At 37.6% G+C, this 21,812-nt stretch overlaps 1 protein-coding gene across 3 annotated transcripts in view; it reads left to right on the top strand.

Moving 5' to 3' along the window:
• TLCD4 (TLC domain containing 4) overlaps window positions 1–6,530 on the top strand; it is an 82,822-nt gene extending 76,292 nt beyond the window's left edge. For all 3 annotated transcript variants that reach the window (XM_055373263.2, XM_031015740.3, XM_019033072.3), the window contains exon 7: window positions 466–6,530. In XM_055373263.2, the coding sequence (XP_055229238.2) occupies window positions 466–784 (319 nt within the window). In that variant the 3' untranslated portion in view covers window positions 785–6,530. The remainder of the gene's footprint in view (window positions 1–465) is intronic.
• The last annotated feature ends 15,282 nt before the right edge of the window (window positions 6,531–21,812 follow it).

Genomic DNA, 21,812 nt, shown 5'->3' with positions numbered 1-21,812 from the left:
AAGTTTTATAGTTTTGCATCTTACATTTAGGTCTATGATCCATTTTGAGTTAATTTTTTTGTAAGGTGTGAGATCTCTGCTTAACTTCATTTTTCTCGATGTTGATATACAATTTTGCACACCTTGTTGAAAAGACTTTTTTTCTCCACTGAATTACCTTTATGCTTTTGTCACAAATCAGTTGAGTATATTTGTGTGGGTCTATTTCTGAGCTCTCTTTTCTCTTCCATTGGTTTATTGATTCTTTCACTAACACCATGCTGACTTGATTACTGTCGCTTTATAGTTAAGTCTTGGAAATGGGTAGTGTGAGTCCTCCAACTTTGTTCTTTTTCAGCATTGCGTATGCTATTCTAGGCCCTTTGCTCCTCCTTCACTGAATTTTGAAATTTAAAAACTAAAATAAAAATGGTTAATCCTCAGAGATGCACTATAAATGTGATGTTTCTTTAATTCATTTTTCAGGTGGTTCTTTGAAGCTCTGAAGTATCCCAAGTTTTCTAAAGCTATCGTTATCAATGGAATACTCATGACAGTAGTATTCTTCATCGTGCGGATTGCCTCAATGCTTCCTCATTATGGCTTCATGTATTCCGTGTATGGAACAGAACCCTACATAAGGCTTGGAGTTTTAATCCAGTTATCCTGGGTCATTAGTTGTGTTGTTTTGGATGTGATGAATGTCATGTGGATGATCAAAATTTCAAAAGGTTGCATCAAAGTCATCTCTCACATCAGACAAGAGAAAGCCAAAAATAGTCTTCAGAATGGAAAACTTGATTAAAGGAGTGCTACTGATAAGCAAACTTCATTACTACCCAGCATATCTGCTGATAGGATGAATTCTTGGCATGTTCTTGTGTATCTTTATTAATTATAATTGTTATTCAGGATTTCAGTGTCATTTTTTTTTAAACCTTAGAAAAGAGAAGGCCGGGCGCGGTGGCTCATGCCTGTAATCCCAGCACTTTGGGAGGCCAAGGTGGGTGGATCGCTGAGGTCAGGAGTTCGAGACTAGCTTGGCCAACATGGTGAAACCTCATCTCTACTAAAAATACAAAAAAAATAGCTGGGCGTGGTGTTTGGCGCCTGTAATCCCAGCTACTCGGGAGGCTGAGGCAGGAGAATCGCTTGAACCCGAGAGACGGAGGTTGCAGTGAGCTGATATTGTGCCACTGCACTCCAGCCTGGGCGACAGAGCAAGACTCCGTCTCAAAAAAAAAAAAAAAGAAAAGAGAAACTAAAATTAAAATCTAGTTTTCATCCCAAGATGTCTTTTCTGCCTTTCTTTTGCCTTATTTACAAGCATGGATAAAAATCTTAAAGGTTTAAATAAAAATGATCAATATAATGGTGAATCTTTTGAGAAATCTCTTAACTGCATTGGTATTTTTTCTCTGTGAAAGATGACTATGATAATCTGGTACAAATGGTTTTATGTCACCAATTTTGCTGCAAGAATGGGAACTGCTTTTAAATCTGTAAATAGCTCTTAACATTTGTTGTATGCACTCTTTTCTTACTATGGCTGTCAACACTTGTGTAGGGTTTAATTTCTAAATTGTTGGCATGTTCTTTTTCTCAGGCTATTCAGAAGTAACAACATTTTTCATTTCAGACATGCAATCACCTATTAATGATGAAATATTTTACCACTTTGGGAATATTTAATTAGTTTAGTCATGGAGAATACTTCCCACATTTTAAGATTTTTCAAATATCACTGTCATTTCTATTTTAGCATTTTATCAAATTATTGCTTTTTTATTTTATAGTAAGGCTTAAGACAGATTATAGACCTCCTTAAGAGATGAGTTTCTTCTTCTAAAAATGCATGTTGATAGAGGACTATTTAGGCTAATCGGAGGAATCATTAAGAAAGAAAGTTTTAACACTGTTTATCCCTATCTGCTTTCCTTGCACTTTTTCTGTGAAAAATATTTTCTGTTTGCAAAATCTTCCCTGAGTTCTGAACCCAGCACCATCAGTACCAAAGTCTTATGCAATATGTATTTATTATGCTCCTGAAATAGGCCTCTTCTTGATGAGACCCAAACTATTACAAAAATATCAGTATTCATATTTTACTCACAATTCATACCCGTGCTTACTTAGTCGGCATTTTAGTGCTTTGAATTTCTATCTTAAAGCACAGAAAAAAAAAGGTAATTTAATCCAAGTATTCTATCATCAAAATTATTGTCTGATTATATGAAGATAAATGACTGGCGACTCTGGTTGTGTGTGTATGTGTTTTGCTTTTACTTTAATTCTTGCAATCCAAATATAGAATTATATATTTATCTATCATTGCCTTTATTTATTCTTTAAGCACTTGAGTTTAATGATTATTCTTACCTGAGAAAGGAAGAAATTTAATTCTACCAGTGATGAATACTTGAAATTAATTGAACTCATACCAAAAGATGTAATCCAGTTTCTCAGTTTGAAGGAGAATATTTGACTCACTTTCATTGTTCATGCTAGCTGAATATAATCAAGACTTTTGATTTGATTTGCTTTTATTATTCAATGCAGATAGAGCCTGATAAGTTTTAGAACATTTAAAGAAGATTGAAATCTCAGTCAGTAACTAAATGATAAAATGAGATTGATTGGCTTATACTAGGTACATTTATTTTTGAAAGAATTAATGTAAAATAATAGTTATTTTTAAAGCAGCTAATATTACACTGATAATTTGTTGCTAAATTTAGTGCTGTCCACATCATAGGTGCTTAAATATGTACTGGTTAACTAGAGGGGGGTAGGAAAGCAAGCGGTTTTATCTTGTTCTTACCTTTTTGCAGGAAAAGTGGCTTTAAAAAAATTTATATAATAACACTATTTTGGAAATTCATTCTTTTAGAAAGAGACCTTGAGATAAATATTTTTTGACTCTGGATATTTCTATAGTTCTGAACACAGATTTTAAACTCACTGTCAAAATGAAAACAATATAAAGCTATATTAGTGAGTCTCCATGTAGCAGTTTGTTTTTATAGTTACTGTTTCTGCTTAAAACTTCATTCTTACTTTCATTAATGTTACCCTTCACTGGTATAGCCACTCACTAAATAAGTATATTTAAAACATCAAAATTTTGAACTAAAGTTTGTGATTCTCTTATTCAGCAATCCTTATCTTATGCTGGCTGCATGAGTTAATTCAACATCCAGATTAAATATCCTAAAGTAGGTTCTATATATTTCCTCATACAACAGACATGGAATGGAAATGCCACTAGAAACTGCCCTGCTACTTTTAAGTCTGACCTTTGCAGGAGGTACACTTTGCTGTTCTATGATTGTATTCACCTACCTAAAATACAAATGAAGACAGAACATATCATTTACTGCACGATGAATTTTTCATTTATTAAATGAAAAACGTTTGCTAGACATTTTAAATATTAAGTATTTTGACTACACGGATTAATTTAAATGATTCTATCAGGCATTCTGATATTTAACAACTCTATTAAAATATTTATAGAAAAATAAAAGCAAATTGATATAAATTTTTGAGCAATTCTATTTTTGTAGAAAAAAGATAACCTGTAATTATAAAGATGTTTTTTGAATGTGTAGTATCCTAGAAAATAAAAGTTCTTGTGAAACTTAAAAAATGAATGAAAACCAACTAATAGCATGCAAGATCATAGATCCTGCATTAAATTTTTATTTGTGAAAATTTGAAAATTATGAGCTATAACTTATAAAGTTTGCCTTCTTATGTCTAAAATCTTTTAAAGGATTATTTGCATTTATGTAAAACTGGAAATGAAGTTATATATGAGTGCAAAGAAATTGACTTCTGCTCAAATATGTGTTGATACCCTACAGTAAATTGAATTAAATTTTTATCCCAACTGTTTGATTTTGTTATTTCATGGACTAGACTTACGTTAAGTGAAATAATATTTATGTTGTTACCACCCCTAAGAGTGACTCTGATATATTATGGATGACCCAGGACGGTCTTAAAGGTCTAGTTTTAAAAACTGCCTAGTTTGTAAGTATTTGAATCCAGTTCTTTTCTAAATTTTAACAATTTGACTCAAAATTTTGCTACAGGGTCAACTTTTTAAATTGTATATTTCCTCTGAGGCACACTGGGCATTTGGAGAATGGTTCTTCACTGGTGTAGAGAGCCAGGTTTACTGTTGGTTGCACCATCTGTTATCAGGCATGCAGAAACATTTTTCTTCTGGAGAAACAGGGGAAGGTGTTGTTACAGTGTACATGTTTCCTCTGTGTCGTTTTTAAGGGAAATAAACATGTTCCAAAAGATGCTGTTAAAATAAATATTTGAACACGTTTCCTGTTTCTAGGTTGTTCTTAATTCCAAACATTTAAATAAATGTGCATTTGAATAGCTTTAAGTGGTTTAGTCTATTAGCTGAAATGGAAAAGTTCATGTATTGACATCATCAATAATACTTCATAAAGGTTTATGTATTTTTATGTGTTTGGATTCCATAAGAAGTTGAACTTAGATAATTTTATCAAGAGTAGCACAGTGTTTCTCAGGTGCGAGCCGGCATACAGCGAGACCCTTCATGTGTCTCTGGATGCACATATATCTTCCCAACCTTAAACACAGCTCATTGAAATACATTAAAGCTACTGAAAGTGAGTTCTGATGCAAAACACATGTGAGGTGTGTAGGAACAATGAAAAGCTAGAGGATCTGGAGTTAGAGGAGGCATTGAGAGTGCTTTTCCCTTAAACGCTGTGATAGTCCTCCCTTGATCTAGAAGTATTCTCTTTGAATCCTTCCATCTCTTCTTCCTGGTACACCAGATGACTTCATCAGCATCTCCCTCTTTTGTGCTAACACCTTTCGCTGTCAACTTTTGAGACCTCCCCATGTATCTATAAGCTTCCCAGTCTCTTATGGCAAATTTAAAAGTTTACAAATAGGTTCTGTCATTGAAAAAAAGCATTGTAGTAAAGTTTAAAGTGGAGCTCAGACAAATCATGACTTATTAAGAGACTACAGGAAGCCATTCAGCATTTAATAATACCTGTTTACAACATGAGGCAAAGCTAATAATGTTATGGTTTTATTAAGAGACATCTGTCATCTCTGTTTTTCTTAAACTGGTTTAACAGTCAGAGCTTTGTAATGTGTTTCAGCTGAAGATTTATTATAGGCTTGTAAATTATCTAAATGTTCTTTTTAGACCCCATGACAGGAGCACAGAGGAACTGAGATAACTCTGTGTTATGAGAGGGTGGATGCTGGCTTGTGGCAAAATTATTTTAGAGTCCTGCTCTTTAGGGAAAACTTTGCTATGGTAATGTTTCTTTGAAAACAAATTTACCAGCAACTGCGTTACTTGGTGTTTTCCAAAGTACAACATCCAAGGCTTGAACCTTACCCCTTTCTAGGCCAGACTAGGCCAGCCTCTAGTTTTGATAATAATTCATACCTTTATTGGAATATATTTTGGATAGCAGTGAAGAACTGAAAGCAGCTTCTAAAGATTGGTTTGTTTGCTTTGAAAATGTTTACACTTACTCACTCTAAGCAGTGGACCATTTTGATATCAGGCCCTATACATAAGACCAAAACCAGAAATATTTCTAAATCTCAAAGATTTATAAGTACAGTACCTCTGGCTGAAAACTCGTTAAACATCCTTTGGATATTTTTTCTTAATATCTTTATGTAATTATTTCTGTAATTAAGTGTACATTAGGGTTATTTGCTACTTAACAAGCCTAAAGGTATAGCTGTATATAGAATGTGCTCTGTGTTTTTCTGTTTCCTGCTTGGTTTGTTTCTGGTATGACTATGTCTACTTTTTATTTAAGGAATTTTGTGTAGATAATACTCTCACTAACTTGTAAATAGGATAAGTTATGAGATTTTTTGGTATTAGAATTTTTAATAATAATGACTTTTAGATTTTATTTGAAAAAGCTACTTGGAAAGCAGTAAATAGAACTATAGTGATATATATAGATACATAGATACATACTTTTTTCTGAGAATGTATAATATATAATTGTCAAAGATTTTTGGAAGTCTTTCAAAATATACTTAATACCATTTTGAGAACATACCTTCTAATTTATTTCCATAAGGCTGAAGAACTTTTATTTACAAAATGTAAGACTAGATAATGTATGAATCAGTGTTACTAGGACTTATCAGTACTTAAAATAGCAACTTAGCGTTCTTTATTTTGTTTCCTGGTTGTTTTATTTGGAGGGATAATAAATGTCTAAGTTATTTCCATTAAAATTTTGAAATGTTTGTATACTTTATGTGTGCCATTTTAAAGTATATGCAAGTTCTAAGCAATAATCTGCATGTTATACAAGGTTGACATATTTTGTCCTGAAATTTTTAGTTAACATTTCAAGAATGATAAAATGAACACCCTGTAAATCACCCTTCTCCCCCTCCCCTCCATGAAAACCTTGGGATTTTCTTGTGCTAGAACACTACCACAATGTGGTGCAAAGCTTTGTATTTTGTGGAAAAAAACAATAAAATCACAATTATTTAGTGCAAAAGTTTGTCTGCAAGGTGTATACTTTAATAGTAATTAATGAATAGATTAATGATAAAATTATGTTCTGCAAATCAAATAATCTCTTCTAGCACCTTAATCCTAAAGGTACATTTTTATTCCTCAGGATGCTTGTAGAGCTTGCTTATTTCCTTCCCTCCCTTTCTCCCCACTGAGGTCACAGCTTGGTAGCAAACCAGCAGGAGTTGCAACCATTTTAGTCATGCTTGTTAATGAAAGGAATGGTGCTGTCTAATCGATACGTTCTTTTAGATTAAGTAAAACTTTGGCAGTTGTGTTTTTAATCTCCTTACCTTTGTCCCTAGGCCTCTCATGTGGTCTCTAGTGCTTTTTGCTGAATGTCTTGGCTGGAATTCCTACCTTCTCAAATTGCCTGTGGTCTTAAATCCTGCATCTTGGTCTGAGAATATCCAGTAGGTCAGGAAGCAGAGCACTAATTGAATACTGAAGAGGTTTGCCTATGGAGAGTACCATGAGTCATGCTTCAGAACACGCCTAAAATGTTGTGTCCAGACTGGCAAAGGAACAGCTGAATTTCAGAATGAAAATAGCAGTCACAGCTGTCAGTGGAGATAGGACACAGGTGATATTACAAGTATTCAGAGCTACTTGAAGCAAGTGTAAATGGGGTCTCTGCCACACCTCAGGCTGTTTCAGACATGATCCATGTTTTGTTCTTCTATCTAGTCTTTTTCTAAAAGTCTGCTTACTGCTTTCCCTCCCTTTTGATGGTCCTTCAGCATGCAGAAAATAAGTGATTTGACAAATTTGTAACTGTTCCCTATGCTAGTAACTGGTCTTCTGACAGACGTTCCTAGATGCCCCCCCCCCCAAAAATTGGACTCTTCATCTAAGGGTGGTGCACACCACCCTCTGCTTGAGTAGCTGTGCCCATTGTCATTTTTGGCACAGTGCTCCTAGATCCTCCCTGCCATTGCTGCCTAGTCCCTTTCTCTTTTCATCTACCTCCAGCTAAATTCAATTACCATATCTAGTCTTGTCATCTTACCAGATCATGGATTATACCAGCAGAAATTACCTGTGGAGAACTTTTGAAAGGGACTTGTACAGAAAAGGAAAGGCAATAGGGATGATAGGCTGGATGATTGGCTGTATTTCTGTTGAGGATAAAAGATGGAAAGGTGGATATCTGGAAAGAATGACACCAAGGAAAGAGGAAGGGACTTCAGAGAACAGAAAAAATAAGAAAATGTTATGTATATATACATTGCATTTTGGGCGACAGGAACCTATCAGGGAAAAAATGAATATAGTAAAATTCCTATACATGGTATCAAGAGTATAAGAACTTACAACTTTTCTCAGAACCAGGCATGGTAGCCCTGTTACTTGGGGAGGCTGAGGTGGGAGGACCACTTGAGCCCAGGAGTTTCAGTTCAGCCTGAGCTACATAGCAAGACCCTGTCTCTAAGGAAAAAAAAAAAGTTTTGTGACTTTTCTGTGTTGAATACGTACATATTCATTATATATGCTTCTCTATATGTATGTAGGTGGGTGTATATACATGTATAAAGTACACTGTTGTGGACAGAAAGGATGTATGAATGGATGAGGCACAAGAGGGTAGAATTTTGTTTGAATTGTCAATTAGAGCAATTTGGAAAGAGTGAGGTGCCTAAAATCCTGCAGTAACCATGAAGAAGCATCTTAATCTGAGTCTTAGTTTTGTTATCTGTAAAATAATCTCTGATGTTCCTTCCAACTCTCCCATCCTATTAGTAAGAGCTTTAGTTTGAAACGAGGCAATCAGGAAGGAACAAGTGTAGCTTTGAAGGCTTAGTAATATGATTTAAATGACATTCAAGGAAGATTCTCAGTGTCAAATTAGATGAATGAGAGTACAGAAGAGGTTTAGTGATGGAGAAACTGGCCAAGGACCTGCAATGTAGTTAAGCCTGATGGCTGGCCTGGGACAAGGAAGATAAATAAAGGGGCTGACCTGATAAATATCAGAGAGAGAGGTAAAGGGATTTAGAAAAACAACCTAACTCAGGAAACTCAGGAATAAGGCTGTGGAATGGAGAGAGGACAGATGCCACTGGGTTGTGATGTCAGAATGTGGGGAGCTGCAGTCATTTGCTGTGAATGATAAAAGAGAAGGCATAGTAATTGGAAGAGGGGTGGAGCCTGTGACAGACTTTTAACATAATGCCAGTGTTGTGCAGAGTTTCTCCCAGAGAGCATCTGGAAGAAAGAAAAAGCTCTGTCCAAGTACCACACTGTTGTGGTTTTCATGACTTTTCGGATTTCTGACGCAATGTCTTGCCTTGACCCCTTGTATCTGGATATTTCAGGTTCCTGACTGGTCACTGACCCATGGTTTCCTCAACACCCTTTCAGGTTCCAATGAGCTGACCCCATGATTGATTGTTCCCCATAGGGTCAGCTCAGCCCTGTCAAGTCAAGGAGCTTGAGAAAGGTCTAGAGATGATAGTAAGAGGCCTAAAGAATAAGGCCCTTCTCTGAAGTCCACTAGCTAGAGGCTACTGTGGAGTGGGGAGACCCCAGCCTTGCAGTGGGATTGGTTCCCTGCGTGAGGTGGTCTTTGGATGGTGCAAGAAAGGGCAGAAGCTCAAAAGGGTGGAGCAGAAGCAGCTGTGGATCCTGGAGCAGGGGTGGAGGCTGCAGGGACTGTGTTAGGCTCCCAGTTTCAGTTTATGAATTCAGAGGGGAAATGGAGAGGCACTTTGAAACATTCTCTCTTGGACAACCATGCCATTTTTTTTTTTGTTTTTGTTTTTTGAGTCAGGGTCTCACTCCGTCTCCCAGGCTGGAGTGCACTGGCGCAGTCTCAGCTCACTGCAATCTCCGCTTCCTGGGTTCATGCGATTCTCCTGCCTCAGCCAACAAGTGGCTGGAACTACAGGCGCGCGCCACCACACCCGGCTAATTTTTGTTATTTTTAGTAGAGACGGGGCTTTGCCATGTTGGCCAGTCTGGTCTCGAACTCCTGCCCTCAAGTGATCTGCTGGCCTCAGCCTCCCAAAATGCTTGGGATTACAGGCGTGAGCCACTGCGCCTGGCCCCATGCAGTCTTTTAATTGGTCTTCAACTCCACACTGTCACCTCCATCATACATGCTACCGATGGAGTCATCATTTAGAATACATCTGAAATTTTTGTCACAGTCCTGCTCAAAACTTCCAGTACTCCACTCCCAAGTCTAAATTCCTTAAGCCAGATCTAAGGTTCTTGATGATAGCTATAGCCCTACCCTATCCAACCTCATGGTACCCCTGAAAGTTCTCCCAGAAGGGTGCCACTGCCGCCCCCATGCTCATCCAGCTCCAGGCACTTAAACGTTGGCTGTGATGTGGCCTAGAGGCCCTTTCTTTCTGATCTGCATTCTATTCATCCTCAAGACCATATAGTAAGGGAATTGGTTCTTATTTTTTTCACTAAAAATGAAACAAAAATGTTCAGATAAGAGTTGAGAGAAAAAAGCCTCATTAAATTATTTTAACATTTATTGAGTACTTCCTTGTTAAATTGTCACATGAATTCCTGGAACAACCAGGATAAATAAACTCATTCTTGATTGGCAAGCTGGATCTCAGAACCTCCTGTCCCGTATAAGCGGGGCCACGGCCAAGCTGCTGTGTTTTCTCTTAGCTGAGAGGTCAAAGAAATTAGTTCCTCCCACCCCCATTGAATGGGGCAACTAGTGGGTGCAGAGCCCACTACAGGCTTTAGAACAGACTTTGATATTTTGAATAACACCATAGACAGTCTTTTCATCTGGGACTCCAGAAACCTGGATTCCAGTTCTGGCCCTAATACCTTCTAGTAAGCATTTTAGGCAAGTGCTTTCACCTTACTGGCTTTTGTTTTTTGATCTGGAAAGTGAGGAGTTGAACTGGTTGAATTAAAGGCCACTTTTCTTTCAGATTCCATCATTCAGTAATTATGGGCTGGGCACGGTGGCTCATGCCTGTAATCCCAGCACTTTGGGAGGCCGAGGTGGGCAGATTGCCTGAGCTCAGGAGTTTGCGACCAGCCTGGGCAACAAGGTGGAAACCCTGTCTCTACTAAAACACAAGAAATTAGCCGGGTGTGGCAGTGTGTACTTGGAATCCCAGCTATTCGGGAGGCTGAGGCAGGAGAATTGCTTGAACCCGGGAGGCAGAGGTTGCAGTGAGCCGAGATCACGCCACTGCATTCCAGCCTGGGCAACAGAGTGAGACTGCATCTCAAAAAACAACAACAACAAAGAAAACACGGTAATTAGAATCAAGGTTAGGGACATGTAGCCCAGGGTATGGTAGGGTATGAGCAAATTCCTATCAGACAGCAATTCCAGAATACTAGTTTCAAGTGTGTAAGTTTTTGGAGGTGTTCTAAATTTCAATTTTGATTGTGACTGTATGCTCTTGAATGAGGCCACTTGTTTATGACTCCATCTGCCTCACTTGTAAGAGGAGACAGTATCAGTTGCAATCAATGAACCTAGCCAAAAAGGCTAACTATAAATATTTGCTGAATGCTTCAACATTCTTAGGGGAAATAGATAAAGTTTTAATGATGTACTTTCCCACTGTACTTGCAGCCAAGTTGAATTTTGTCATATTCTTCCTAGTGTTAACATTTAAAAGATGTAAACATTTTCATCATAGTATCTAAATATAGAACTCATTTTCTTTGTTTCCCACAATTAAATATAATCATCAGAAAGGAAAATAGATGATTAACAGAAATGTAAATGGTAAGTTATTTAGTCCCCTCTAACCAAAACCAATCTGAATCCTCTATCTTGAGAAGCCAGTCCATCACTAATGGGTCAGTTACCTTGATGGACTCAGTGTTAGGACTTGCTGTGAGATCAGGACTTTCTATAAGATTTCTGTGTTCTTTGTGACTCTATATGTACACTGCTGGGATTATTTGATGGGCTTTGTGGAGAGTCAAGGCCAGGATGAAATCAGATGGGGACATTATTATGACAATGTTTATTGTCTGTGACTTTGCTGGTATACTTGTTTCCTGCAACATTATTGATCTTTAGCTGATTGGTGATAATTATCTATAGTAGATCCATTCCTGATTTTTACAATTGACTCTCTGAGGTGGCAGTTCCCAACCTTTTTTGGCACCAGGGACCAATTTCATGGAAGACAGTTTTTCCATGTGACAGGGTAGTAGGGAGGATGGTTTCAGGATGAAACGGTTCCACCTCAGATCATCAGGCATTAGATTCTCACAAGAAGCATGCAGCCTAGATCCCTCGCATGCGCAGTTCACAGTAGGGATGGCGCTCCCATGAGAATCTAATTCCCTGCTGATCTGACGGGAGGCGGAGCTCAAGTGGTAATGCTCATTAGCCCACCGCTCATCTCCTGTTGTGTGGTCCAGTTCCTAACAGGCCACAAACTTGGCCTGGTGTTTGGGAACCCCTGTTCTAAGGCACCATATCATGAAGGAAAGTAAGACGTCTGCATGCTGTAGGGAAAAATGTAGATGATTCCTTAGCTTTGTAATAAGCAAAACTAAATACTAATTAGGATTTATATTCTAAAGAATGGAGTGAGAAAATAGATGTAATAGTACTGTAATTTTTGTCTTTAAAAATTACTACTCTAAATGAAAACATATGACTTTGAACCATTATTTTTCTTTTTCTTTTTCTTTTTTTTTTTAAACGGAGTCTTACTCTGTCGCCCAGGCTGGAGTACAGTGGCATGATCTTGGCTCCCTGCAGCCTCTGCCTCCCAGTTTCAAGTGATTCTCCTGCCTCAGCCTCCTGAGTAGCTGGGATTACAGGCATCCACCACCGTGCTCGACTAATTTTTGTATTTTTGGTAGAGACAGGGTTTCACCATGTTGGCCAGGCTGGTGTTGAACTCCTGACCTCAGGTGATCCACCTGCATTGGCCTCCCAAAGTGCTGGGATTACAGGCATGAGCAACCACACCTGGCTGAACCATTATTTTTTAAAAAAGGAATCTAAGCTGTTTATTTAAAAACTAAAGCCGGAAGTCTACATTCCATTGTCTACCCCTTTCATGACTTTCTAGCCATTAGCTTCAACTCCTAAATATCCTTACCCTAGATCAAACCAAATGTTTACATTTTCTATGCTTAACCCAGGTAACAGAGACCTGCTGGAACATTATTCAACTCTGTGTATTGGGGCCACCACAAATTCAAGATCTCATTCACTTAAAAAAAAAAAAATTAACACTCTAGGCACCATGCAAGGGAAAGGGTATAAACATGCAAGGGAAGGGAATAGAGGTTGCAATTAACTGAATGTTTGTATCCCCCCCAAATTCATATATTGAAATTCTAACCTTCAAGGTAATGATATTAAGAGGCAGGGCTTTGGGGAGGTGATTAGGTCAGGAGGATGGAGTGCTCATGAATGGGATTAGTGCCCTTAGAGACCTTAGAGAGATCCCTCACCCCTCTGCCCTGTGAGGTTACAGTGAGAAGACAGCTGTCTGTGAACCAGGAAGTGAGTCCTCAGACAACAGATTGGCTGGAGGTTTGATGTTGGACTTGTCAACCTCCAGAACTGCAAAAAATTTCTGTTACTTATTTCTATTATTTATGAGCACCCACTTGATGACAGTTTGTGATAGCAGCCCAAACGGACTAAGACAGAGATAAGGAACAAGGGAAAGCAAATCAAGTGATTCTGTGTAGAGTGTGTCTTTCATCTTCAACTCCTAAGTCTGGCATAGTGTTTCACATTTAGTAAGTGACCAGTCAGGAAGTCAATAAAAAAAATTGATTCAATAATAAAAAAGAAAAAGTAAATATTTATTCAGTATGCATTATGTACCAGGCTTTATTTTAGGTTCTGAATATTTATCAGTGAAGGAGGCAGACAAGGAAGACTTAGCTCTCTTATAACTTAAATATTCTAGCAAAGAGAGATGGGCAGTAAAGAAGTCTGAAAGAAGAAATAAACATAATACAATTCCAGATAATAAGAAGTAACATGAAATAAATAGAAGAAAATGGAAATTGGGGACATTTTAAACAGGTCACTTTGTGGAGATGGCACTTGTGCTAAGACCAGGCAGGAGGCATCTACAAGTATTGTGAAGAACAATCTGTGCAGAGGAAATAGCAAGTACAGAGTCCTGGAGGTGGGGAGACTGGTGTGTTCAGTGAAAAGGAGGCAGTGTGACTGGAGCATGAGGGAGGAGGATGAGAGATGAAGATGTGGTCGGAGAGGAAGGAGGCATAAGATTATGCTGGGTCGTTAGGCCATTGTAAAGTGTTTGGCTTCTTACTGTGCCAAGAATAAGCATTCCGGGTTTTAAGCAGTCCAAGTGAGAAATGATGTGGACCTAAATCTAGGGTTTCAAACATTTTGTTCCACAATCCACAGGAGGAAACATATTTTGTGTGGTGACTCCACACATAAACACAGATACATAAGCAAAAATTTAATGAGACAATACCCTTACCGTGAATGATGCCCTCTGAATTTTTCTGTTCTCTTTCACTGTAAAAGAAGAAATGCTGGTTGTCACCCACAAAACTGATTTGATAACTCAGCAATGAGTGGCAATTTACAGTTTGTAAAACATTGGTTCAAACTGAAGTGGTGACAGTGGAGATGAAGAGAAATGGATGGATTCAGGATATATTTTACAGGTAGAGTTGACAGTAGTTGTGGATGGACTGCTTACAGGAAAGTGAGGGAAAAGCCTCGATAAATGATGATTTTGTATGATTTTGGCTTGAACAAATGGGAGAATGGTGGTCCTAAGATAGGGAAAACTAAAGAAGAAGCAGGTTTGAAGGAGAGATGGAGGAGAAATCAAGAAATCTTTTCTAAACACTTTTTAAAAATCTGATTATATATGTTATTCATACAGATTTGTAATATTAATTGCTCAAATTACAAGCCAACTATAAAAAAATCTTTTTATATAGACTCTTAAATATATCTTAAATGTTATTTGTATTTTCATCAAAGAGATACAACTTGCCTACTGAAATAAAAGAGAAAGAAATGTGATCCGTGGTCTTGCCACACAAATATGACAATGCTTAGTTGTTTAATGTCTTCTTAATGTAACCTTTTCTATGCATAATTCTTTAATCACTACCTAAGCATTTATAAAGGTAATTCATTAGGACTGGGATCATATAAACACTGTCCTAGTCTGTTTGTTTGGACTTCTATAACAAAATACCCTCTACTGAGTAGTTTATAAACCACAGAAATTTACTTATCCAGTTCTGGAGGTTGGGAAGTCCAAGATTAGGGCCTGGCAGATTCACTGTCTGGTAAAGACCTGCTTCCAGGTTTCACATCCTGGTTTATTGAAGATGTCTTCTTATTGCATCCTCATATGGCAGAAGGGTTGAATGAGCCTCCTTGGGCCCATTTTATAAGAGCAGTAATCTTATTCATGAGGTCTTCTCTCTCATCACTTCCCAAAGGCCCTATTTCTTAATCCCATCCTACCAACCTTGTGGGGTAGGATTTCAACATATGAATTTTTGTTGGGGACACTGACATTCAGACCATAGCAAGCAGTTTAGAGATGATCAGTGAATCTGGAGACAGTGACATTCATAATCATTGATGCTTAATAGGTAGCTTAATTTTTTAAATAATAAAGTGGTTTTAATGGGGAACCAAATAATTTAATGTTTTTCAAACTTTAAAAATCCATGCAAATTATAACATCAAAATTTTCAACCAGTTTTGGATATGTGCCCATACTTGTACATATGAACACCATACACACTCCTTCAACATCCATCCTTATCCCCACTGAGAATCATGAATACATTTTTTTTTCATTTTTCAAATATATAAAAAATGATGAAATATGCCTGTCCAAACTACATGTCCCCTTTCTGGTCCCTTTCATGCCTCTTCTGATTCATCTTTTTACAACCTACTCCATGATCTCATTCCTTGATGACCAGTGATTTCATCAAGCCCAGTTGGCCTTTACCTTTACATACAGCAAAGCTTATTTCACAGTTCTGAGAAGACTGTTAGAGACTGTGTCTGTACTAATCTGAAATCCACATAAACAGTTTCTTTTTATATTTCAATGCTTATTGGGCACTTTGTATGAAGTATTGTTGTAGGTTCTATGTAAACAAATATGAGGAAGAACATGAGGCCTGCCCTCAAGGAGTTTATAATCTAGACTTGTTGCCAAGCAACTTTAAAAAGATAACCTTTTTATTTTAGAGCAGTTTTAAAGTTACAGAAAAACTGTGAAGCTAGTACAGAGTGCCAGGATACCCCATATACCCTCAGTTTCTCCTTTGGTTAACATCTTACGTTTGTTTGGTGTATAACATTATAGTCAGTTTAAATCATACAACTTACAGAATTTTGAATTCTGACCTTTTCACTTTACAATGTATCATAAGCATTGTTTCCATTTAAAATGAATATTAATACTGGCCAGATACTCTAGATATTACCTTTGCCAGCCACCTCATTTTTCAGATAAGGAAACTGAAGCACAGAGAGCTCTTAAGTGTTTTGGTTAAAATCAGAATATGGAATAAAACTGTACTTGCAGGCAGCTGTCCCAGGTCCCTGAATGTCACATGCTGCTGCTTCTCATTTACCAGGGAGAAGATGTGAGGATGTAGGGACTGCTACCTCTCCACTCAACCAACCAATATTTACTGGGTACACACTGAAGATCAGCGATTGTGCTGGTGGTGGGGAAACAACACAGAGCCTGGCCAGTCCCTCTCCTCAAGGAGCTTACATTGTAAATGTCTGGGAGTTGAGATCACAGAATAAAAGGACATTGAGTTACCGTTTTACTTTGGTGAGGTGTCAAGGATAGAGTGTACTGGGGAATGGGAGCGGAATAATTTCAGAGGGTTGGAGTGGTGGGCTGAATAATGGCCCAAAGATGTCCATGTCCTAATCCCTGGAATCCGTGGATATGTTATTTTACATGGCAAAAAGGACCTTGAAGATGTGATTAAGGATCTTCTTGATCTTGGACTATCGAGGCTGGCCCAGTGTAATCACAAGAGTCCTTATAAGGGAAAGAGGGAGGCAGGAGAGTCAGAAGAGATGTGACTGGAGATGCAGCTGGCAGTGTGATGGGATTGTTGGCTGGAGGCCAGGCCAGGGAACAAGAAATGTGGGCAGCCTCTACAACCTGGGAAAGGCAAGACACATATTCTCTGTGAGAGCTTCGAGAAGGAATGCAGCCCTGCCAATGCTTTGATTTTGGTCTGTAAGACCTATTCTGGACCTCAGACCTCCAGAATGATGAGAGAACAAATTTGTGTTGTTTGAAGCCACTAAATTTGTGGTAATTTGTTACAGCAGAAATAGGAAACTAGTGAGCTGGCTCTGTAGAGACTAGTTTTTATGAAAAGAAAGACATGCTATTTAGATATTGTAGTACAGAATGTTAGATTTAAAGGTTCATCTCTGCTCTAATCCAATAGCTTCATTTTTTTAGTTGAAATTAATGATGAAAAAAGTATCTGCCAAACTTTTTCTTATTTAAACTGATTAGATTACTTTTGTTTTGAAACTATATATGTAGCAGCATGATTCATGATAGCCCCAAACTGGAAACAGCCCAAATATCATCAATAATAGAGTAGAAAAAGAAATTGTTATATATTTCTTCAATATTACACAGCAACGAGAATGTATGAACTACAGTTACATGCAGTAATGTTGAAGAATCGCTTGAACTCATGTTGTTGCTGGAAAGAAACTGGATACAAAAGAGTTAATACCCTATGATTCCATTTACATAAAGTTCAAAAATAGGCAAAACTAATCTACGATGTTAAAAGTTACCTTGGACAGGGGTGGGACTGAGTAAGGACTGGGAGAGGGCAGAACGGAGACCTTTGGGACACTGGCAATGTTGTATTTCTTGGTCTGTGCTGGATATATGGGTGAGTTCACTTTGTGAAGATTCATATTAATTGTAGAAACTTGTGCATGTTATATGGTAATAAAAAAGGTGGCTTAAAATAAAACTGTATGAATGTGTTTGATCCAAATGGTGGTTCTAACAATAGCTTGACCTAAAGAATATGAACTTTTAGAAGGAAAGCAATGAGCAGAATCCCCTGCTGGGTCCTTCTTGGATCCATTGCCCAAAAGGAGAGCCAACAATCCTCCGTGACTTTAGAATATTGAATATACAATTTTGTCCGAAAATCCATTTGAAACACTTGCTTTATGTGTCAACTTATTAACCTCTCTGCCTCTGGGACACATTATTTTTCAAGCTGGTGTTTAAAAATATTATTTAATTGTGGGTAAGTAATCTAGGTTGGAAAGGAAGTCTTTCCAAGTTAAGGATAAATAACAGTTGCCTAGTGATGTTTCTGTGGAAGAACAAGGCTTTCTGGTGTATTTGGAATTGTCTCTACTAAGGGCACTCTTTATTTTAAGCAGGCTTCAAGTGGAAAGCTAAGCACAAAGCCTAACTAATGAGACCCTTCACACCAACTATTGTGGCAGGATAATTTGTACAAGGCGGATGAATTCATTTATAGAATGCTGAACAATTTATATATTAAAAAGTGTCCAGATTAAGTGATTTATATAATATGTATTTAAATAAAAATATTCAACAGTTTCAATGAAAAAATAGAATTTTCTGTGACAAATATGTTTTATAAGCTGTGCAGTCCTCACATCATTTTTGATTTCCTGAAAGTAAAAATGTGTAGATAATAGTCGAATAACTTGGAGAAATTCTTGCTCTTCAGCAAACATTAAGGAGAACTTCAATTAAATTTAAGTAAGTCCTCTACCCTTCCAGGCTTGTGCTCTTTGTTTACTGTGTTTTTGAGGCCACAAGCATGTGAGCACTACAAACATTAACTTATCTTTGCTAAGAAGGATAAGGGCCAACACAGTACTTAGAATTCCCAAAGTACTTATATCAACCAGATTATTTCCGCACAAGGTTCCTTATCACATATAATTCTGACCTCTAGTTTTTCTTTAAGCTTACCTAAGGCTGAAAAAGTTTTGAAGGATTCTTAAAAAGTTTTTTTACAACTTTAAGGGAGCTCAAATTATGAAGTTGGATATTAACTTGACACAGTTTGATTTTTGGCAACTTATTTCCTACCAAACAAAATGGATTAAAGTTAGTGCTCAGCTCTGGTAGAGAATATTAAAAACAGCAACAGTGATAACAAACAACAGAAACACCCTGAAAACATAAATAAAAGGAAAATAATATGTAAACACTGCAGTGCTATCTGAGTAGCTAGTCAAGAGAAAATATGAATGCTCTTTAGGTCAAAGCTGACAGGATTTTTATATCAACTTAATTAAAGTAATAAAAAAGAATAATTTTATATGCTACTTTATCCATACTAGTACTTAGGTTACAAAATTGGTTGGGAGAAATTTTGGGACAATGATATATTAAAGAACAAATGAACAGAAAAGGAACATGTCGTGTACTACATACAATTTTTAAAATTTAGTTTTAAAATAGTTTCTTGTTTATGAAGTCTTAGACTGCTTATTAAAATCAGTACTTATTTACTAAAATAATACTTAAAATACTTATTTACAACTGTAATGTAAGAGTTTTTAAAATAAGATTGCCTCCTTTCTTCTCTTCTTACTTGTCCTTTCTCTCCATCAGTGATTAAGGTGCAGTGACAGACTTGCAGTGCTTCTCAATGTGCGTTGAGGATTTTATTCAGTGTAGGTTCTCATTCAGTAGGTCTGTGGTTGATCCTGGAAATCTGTGTTTCTAATACACGGCCAGGGGATGCCAATGCTGTAGGACCTTGGACTAGGATTTGAATAGCAAGGATTGGAAATAAGATGTATTAGTCCATTCTCAAACTGCTGTAAAGAACTACCTGAGACCAAGTAATTTATGAAGAAAAGAGGTTTGATTGACTCACAGTTCCACAGGCTGTACAGGAAGCATGGCTAGGAGGCCTCAGGTGACTTACAATCATGGCGGAAGGCAAAGGGGAAGCTGGCACATCTTACCATGGAGGATCAGGAGAGAGAGAGAGTGAGGGGCGAACTGCCACACCCTTTTTTTTTTTAAAATTATACTTTAAGTTCTGGGGTACATGTGCACAACGTGCAGGTTTGTTACATAGGTATACATGTGCCATGTTGCTTTGCTGCACCCATCAACTTGTCATTTACATTAGGTATTTCTCTCAATGCTATCCCTCCCCCAGCCCCCCACCCCTGACAGGCCCCAATGTGTGATGTTCCCCTCCCTGTGTCCATGTGTTCTCATTGTTCAGCTCCCTCTTATGAGTGAGAACATGTGGTGGTTGGTTTTCTGTCCTGTGATAATTTGCTGAGAATGGTGGTTTCCAGCTTCATCCATGTCCCTGCAAAGGACATGAACTCATCGTTTTTTTAGGCTGCATAGTATTCCATGGTGTATATGTGCCACATTTTCTTAATCCAGTCTATTGTTGATGGACATTTGGGTTGGTTCCAAGTCTTTGCTATTGTGAATAGTGCCGCAATAAACATACGTGTGCATGTGTCTTTATAGCAGCATGATTTATAATCCTTTGGATATATACCCAGTAATGGGATTGCTGGGTCAAATGGCATTTCTAGTTCTAGATCCTTGAGGAATGACCACACTGTCTTCCACAATGGTTGAACTAATTTACACTCCCACCAATGTGTAAAAGTGTTCCTATTTCTCCACATCCTCTCCAGCACCTGTTGTTTCCTGACTTTTTAATGATCTCCATTCTAACTGGCATGAGATGATATCTCATTGTGGTTTTGATTTGCATTTCTCTAATGACCAGTGATGATGAGCATTTTTTCATATGTCTGTTGGCTGCACAAATGTCTTCTTTTGAGAAGTGTCTGTTCCTATCTTTTGCCCACTTTTTGATGGGGTTGTTTGATCTTTTCTTGTAAATTTGTTTGAGTTCTTTGTAGATTCTGGATATTAGCCCTTTGTCAGATGGGTAGATTGCAAAAATTTTCTCCCATTCTGTAGGTTGTCTGTTCACTCTGCTGATAGTTTTTTTTTGCTGTGCAAAAGCTCTTTAGTTTAATTAGATCCCATTTGTCTCTTTTGGCTTTTGTTGCCATTGCTTTTAGTGTTTTAGTCATGAAGTCTTTGCCCATGCCTATGTCCTGAATGGTATTGCCTAGGTTTTCTTCTAGGGTTTTTATGATTTTGGGTCTTATATTTAAGTCTTTAATACATCTTGAATTAATTTTTGTATAAGGTGTAAGGAAGGGATCCACTTTCAGCTTTCTACATGTGGCTAGCCAGTTTTCCCAGCACCGTTTATAAAATAGGGAATCCTTTCCCCATTGCTTGTTTTTGTCAGGTTTGTCAAAGATCAGATGATTTTAGATGTGTGGTGTTATTTCTGAGGCCTTTGTTCTGTTCCACTGGTCTATATCTCTGTTTTGGTACCAGTACCATGCTGTTTTGGTTACTGTAGCCTTGTAGTATAGTTTGAAGTCAGGTAGCATGATGCCTCCAGCTTTGTTCTTTTGGTTTAGGATTGTCTTGGCTATGCAGGCTCTTTTTTGGTTCCATATAAACTTTAAAGTAGTTTTTTCCAGTTCTGTGAAGAAAGTCAGTGGTAGCTTGATGGGGATAGCTTTGAATCTATAAACTACTTTGGGTAGTACGGCATTTTCACAATATTGATTCTTCCTATCCGTGAGCATGGAATGTTCTTCCATTTGTTTGTGTCCTCTTTTATTTCGCTGAGTAGTGGTTTGTAGTTCTCCTTGAAGAGGTCCTTCACATCCCTTGTAAGTTGGATTCCTAGGTATTTTATTCTCTTTGTAGCAATTGTGAATGGAGTTCCCTCATGATTTGGCTCTCTGTTTGTCTGTTATTGGTGTATAGGGATGCTTGTGATTTTTGCACATTGATTTTGTATCCTGAGACTTTGATGAAGTTGCTTATCAGCTTAAGGAGATTTTGGGCTGGGACGATGGGGTTTTCTAAATATACAATCATGTCATCTGCAAATAGGGACAATTTGACTTCCTCTTTTCCTAATTGAATACGCTTTATTTCTTTCTCTTGCCTGATTGCCCTGGCCAGAACTTCCAATACTATGTTGCATAGGAGTGGTGAGAGAGGGCATCCCTGTCTTGTGCCAGTTTTCAAAGGGAATGCGTCCAGTTTTTGCCCATTCAGTATGACATTGGCTGTGGGTTTGTCATAAATAGCTCTTATTATTTTGAGATACATTCCATCAATACTTAGGTTATTGAGAGTTTTTAGCATGAAGCGCTGCTGAATTTTGTCAAAGGCCTTTTCTGCATCTA

The sequence above is a fragment of the Gorilla gorilla genome, chromosome 1 (assembly GCF_029281585.2).
Source record: "Gorilla gorilla gorilla isolate KB3781 chromosome 1, NHGRI_mGorGor1-v2.1_pri, whole genome shotgun sequence".
Classification (NCBI taxonomy): Eukaryota; Metazoa; Chordata; class Mammalia; order Primates; family Hominidae; genus Gorilla; species Gorilla gorilla.
Note: the sequence above shows the minus strand (reverse complement) of the source record. Positions and strands in the feature narration are given on the sequence as shown.